The following is a 5,028-nucleotide window of genomic DNA, read 5'->3' on the forward strand; positions in this document are numbered from 1 at the left end:
TAATTTTAAAGCGTTATTTTAGAACAATTATTGTAATGTTTTAATTGAGTCCTGTGCAAGTCTCTTTTCGCATTCCTCCAATGTCGCGAAGTTGTTCTGGTTTCCATGACAACCACCGTAGACAAACTTCTTGCACTGTTTTATGGAAGGATCGTACCCATATCTGGAAAGAAAAAGAAAAGAAAATTAATTAATTAAAATTAATATTAATCTTAATTTTAGTACATTATCAATCCTTCCTAGTCTAATTTCGGCTATGGTGGCCTCTCTCATTGGAAATCAAACAGTGCGCAGGATATATTATAGTGCGCAAATGTGTGCGCAATACACAGGTGCACTCGGTTCCTTACACTCATAGTTCGTTCAGGAGCAAGATCAACGGCTTTACATGTTTTCCGAGGCACGGGGTATCACACCGCCAACTTCCGCACTCCGAGCTATGACTGAACAAGTTTTAAGATGAAAATCCAGTCACAATTATTTTTGGCGCGACCAGGGAATCGAACTCAGAACCTCAGCGCGGTGTTTGTACTCGTACTGCGTTCACATTACAACAAGTCAAGTACATTATATACTGCCCGCTCATTAGACTAGTTCCAGCTGAACACTTTTCCGTGGTTAAAAATAGCATATATTTAATCAAGGACATAGTCTACTTGTATTTAAAATTTTATCCAAATCTATTGAGTATTTATTCGTTCAAACATTCTAATCACAGTAATAACTCAGTGACGTAGTATTACGATACGACTGCAGTGCTGAAGTCTCGGCTTCGATACCCAGGTCGGGCTATTGGATTTTTCTACTTAGTATCAGCCCGGAGTCTGGAATTTATAACATATGGTGATAGTCTTTCCCCTATCATGGGACCGGAATACACACTGCGAAAGTAGTTCACCAGTTGAGTCTCTGCCTACCCTTCGGAGATGAAAGGCGTCAGTGTGTGTAAACTTTTAATCAACATTTCAAATTTTGGAATTGATATTAAGATTTACTTCTGCTGGAGATCTGGCGTTCAAATCCGTCATAGAATAAGAAATAACTTCACACTCACAAACAACCTTCTAATTTTCTTTTATTATTTTTTTATTGAATCAATCAACGAAAACTACACTGCGGTAGGTTTTCATGTATGAGAGTTCGCTTGGGTAGGTACCACTGCAACGTTATTACTGCTGACAAGCAGCAGTGTGTAGTCACTGTTGTGTTCCGATTTGAAGGACATTGTAGCCAGTGTTATTGGACATTAAATTCGACTAAACATCTCATGTCTCAGGATGGCGAGTGCAGTGGAATTCCAAACAAAACTTTGTAGTTCAAGGTATTGTTAAAGGGCGGTTGTTGTTGTTGTTTAAGGGCGGTCGTATCGCTTACCATCAGGCGAACGGCAAGCCCGTGTCGTTATTCCAATAAATAAAAAAAATGCATATCTTTATTAATCACATACTACGCATACATCACTAACCTTGTACTAATGTATATCAAACTACAATTAAATTCTGTTTAAGAACTATTATTTCTTTAATTAAATATTTATGTATCATACTATAATTGTGGCTCAATTACACGCCAATACGTTCAAGTATGTATTTGTTTACATTAGTTCTAGTACAAGGCCGGGAAATACTATACACAATAGATATACATATTTACTAAACAATCATGACACTGGCCCACTTATATTCTATACATATTATAAAACAAAGTCCCCTTTTCTGTCTGTCTGTATGTTATCCAATTTTCTCAAAATCAACTGAATGGATTTTTCATGAAATTTGGTATGAAGATAGTTATAAGGTTCTAGGCTATTCCGGGAAAATATATAGCAGGAATTTCATCCCGGAAATCTAGGGAAAGCAAAATCTAGCTATCTTTATTTATAGATGCGACAGTTATTCTGTTACGCTTACACGCTAACCACTGAAGTAATTTTGATGAAATTTGATATACAGGAAGTCTAAAACCGAATAAAGCATATAACCTTTGCTGATGATATTATTTTTTTGTGTAGGCGTCCCTATAGTCTACACCGGGAGAAACCTGCGAACAGGATACTGGAATCCCTTGACTCAGCCATTGCAGGTCAGAGGAGAATAGGAAGGGAATTGGGGGAATGATGGGAACCCCTTTAGAGAAGACGGAAGGGAAAAGGAAAGGAAATGTTCGCGAGCTCTCATAACCTCGGTATGAATTTGTAACCATGAGGTATACACACTGAACTGTGCGACTAGGACTGCGACAAATGTCCCCCGTGCATGGACGTGCATTCGATCTGAAGTCTCAACAAGAATTGCCTAAGGGGACTGTGGTAGGATATTTGCATCCGACAGCGACCACCATACACAAAGTGTGATACCCGGCCTAGTGACCCAAGTAAATGTTGCGTTCGGGGTCATGTATATTCGGTTAAAAGGCGGCACAATTATGTTGACGGAGAATATATATTTATCATCAGGCAACACCCTATTGAGACCCCAGTCCGCTTACCAGCGCCGTAAGGTCTTTGGCATGCTCTTAAAATAATTCTAGAACTTACCTAGGAAAATATCCGAAGCACATTCCAGTTTTAAGTTCTTGTAAACACATTACATTCGCACCTGGAACATAGGGAAACGGCATATTAATATTTTCACCTTATAACACTAGACCTGTATTATATACTGTCCCACTGCTAGGCACAGGCCTCCTCTACTACTAAGAGGATTTAGGCTTTAGTCCATGCTGGCCTAGTTATGTGCATATTTCACATACCTCCGAAATTCTTATTTAGAAATCCCATGTACGTTTCTTCACGATATTTTCTTTCACCATTAAAGAAAAAGATAATGAATAGACCATCTCGCCCTCACAACTACCACTACAACTCCTGTAACCTAGGATCAGCAGTGGCACGCATTTGACACCGAGCGGTGAAGCTCGCCGAGTCTCAGAAAACACTAATGCGTCTTTATCCCCAACGAAATTAATCAAATAGAAAGATAGGGAGGAGTTGGAAATATTAACGATAATTAATAAACATTACACTTAAACATTAAAATAAAACTATTTTTGGGGATTTTTGTCCGGTAGATATTGTAACTTTGACTTTTCGGATGACCAACACCTCAGTCCGCCCCGTGATCACGAAGGCTGCATCTTCGGAACATCGGGAGAAAATTATAATATAAAAGCCGCAATAAACATTCGTAAAACTTCAATGCACGTGATGATAAGTGGTCTGCCGTACAAATACCGTATCGAAACGAGACGATTTTCTTGTTAGTCGACACTGACTATCCTAGGCTGATCTCTAAATCCCGAAACGTGGAGCACTGTGGCGAGTTTACGTGTTTATTTTTTTTACGGACATGGAAATGGCCCGCTGCCTCAGATGGTAAGTGGAATAGGAGCCAATAGAATGTCGACTGACGAGAGACGATTATCCCTCGATAGTCGACATAATTATGCCGGCCTGTGCGAACCAGATGTGCACAGGCTGATCCCAGAACGCGACACACACATGAGCCATTATGGCGGGTTTTAACACCTTGTGTACGGTGGTCGCCATCCGCCTAATATACTGCATTACTTCACCCACCTTCGCGCGCATCGCAGTACACTTGCAAGAGGAACAAAGTGAGGAAAAACACTAGTTTATTCATTATGAACGACGTAAATGGAATTACTAAGGAGCGTACAATTCCCGCGTATATATACGAATGCAATTTTATTTAGTCTTGCTTTACACTAAGCGGGTTTAACGTCAACAAGAGTCAAGAGTTAAAAAGTGGACACTTATTATTATCGCGCAGATATAGACTTAAAACTCATGAGTCATTTTTCTTATGTTTATGCGAATTAAATAAAACTATATACGGATTTTTACGCGGTCTTTTGTATTATCATTTTCTCCAGATGTTTCGAAGACGGCTTTCATCATCATGTAAGCCATATACGCTACGGTCTACCGGAGAGGTCATCGGTGCAGGTATGCCTGCGCAGGTATCAATTGAAAGAATTGATTTTCGATTCTGCGCCGGTCGCCTGCACAGGCTCAAAAATCTGCACAGGTCTATTCCCACACACATTTCGGTCTACCTGCGCAGGCCTTTCTGATGGACCGTAGCATGTATGGCAGCCATCACGGCGGACTGACTGTGGTCGTCCGAAAAGACAGTTACAATATCTACCAACAATTATACAACATTCTTAATTGTTTTAGCTATCAACGATCCGATCTACGCAGAAATCTACCTACATTTTATAATTATATAACATTTTTAATTGTTTTGACTGTTGGTCGGGTCTACACAGATGAGCTCAAAGTGTTTTCAAGGCTACAGTCTTTGAAAAAATATATATATAACATCTACAAAAAAAAGCGATAAAATCCGTAAAATAGTTTTAACAATGCAATTTTCTAGCTTCTTAAAATGTTGCATTAAACAAGTTTTCATTAACAATTTGGTTGACCCATTTCAAAAAGTCACAAGGCCCGTTGGATTCCTAATCACCCCTATTGTATTTACCATAATTAACCGTGTGTAGTAACTATAGTAAATAATACTTTACCATTGTAATTAACTTTACTTTACCATCACGTTGCCGGAACAATACAATTGTCAGTTTCATAATCAAGTTATTTCTCGCAATAAAGGTACATAAATTCTAACCGGATTGCGTTTTTTAAAACACGTTACGTCGCTTCCATGCGAGGGAAATATCTTCAAGAGCCACGAATACATGCCTCTGCCTACCCTACAGATAAAACGAGAGTTTATGCAAAAACCTAACTTATACTTTTTTTACCGTTAGATTTATTGATGCTAGCCTGAATTTATGTACAGTCACACTTACTTTCACCTTTTTTATGTAAAAGTTCACAATTGCAGTATTAGTTTACGCAGTAAGATACCTAACTTGTACTCTTCTCTTAAAGTCAGATTTGTCAGATTTCATAATTCTATCGTGTTTATAAGGAACCTCGAGTATTAATTACTGTTGTAGTATCGGATAGCGTATTTTCCAAACTCGTGACTGAGTCTTGCG

The 5,028-nt window shown here is 38.8% G+C and overlaps 1 protein-coding gene across 1 annotated transcript; it reads right to left on the reverse strand.

Annotated features, from left to right (window-relative positions):
• On the reverse strand, window positions 1-3,722 carry LOC119192865 (trypsin inhibitor-like). The gene is made up of 3 exons (XM_037446613.1): window positions 3,578-3,722; window positions 2,537-2,597; window positions 1-163 (listed from the first exon to the last, which is right to left on the reverse strand). The coding sequence occupies exons 1-3, from the start codon at window positions 3,639-3,641 to the stop codon at window positions 28-30; spliced, it is 261 nt and encodes an 86-aa protein (XP_037302510.1). The 5' UTR covers window positions 3,642-3,722; the 3' UTR covers window positions 1-27.
• Between the last annotated feature and the right edge of the window lie 1,306 nt (window positions 3,723-5,028).

The sequence above is a fragment of the Manduca sexta genome, unplaced genomic scaffold (assembly GCF_014839805.1).
Source record: "Manduca sexta isolate Smith_Timp_Sample1 unplaced genomic scaffold, JHU_Msex_v1.0 HiC_scaffold_3286, whole genome shotgun sequence".
Taxonomy (NCBI): Eukaryota; Metazoa; Arthropoda; class Insecta; order Lepidoptera; family Sphingidae; genus Manduca; species Manduca sexta.

What these genes read in the sequence shown, in the direction of transcription:
- LOC119192865 (XM_037446613.1), bottom strand. Translation starts at nt 3,641, where the DNA reads ATGAATAAACTAGTGTTTTTCCTCACTTTGTTCCTCTTGCAAGTGTAC. An exon ending in GTACTGCGATGCGCGCGAAG is followed by an intron (nt 2,598 to 3,577) that starts GTGGGTGAAGTA and finishes CCTATGTTCCAG; the next exon opens with GTGCGAATGTAATGTGTTTA. An exon ending in TGCTTCGGATATTTTCCTAG is followed by an intron (nt 164 to 2,536) that starts GTAAGTTCTAGA and finishes TTTTCTTTCCAG; the next exon opens with ATATGGGTACGATCCTTCCA.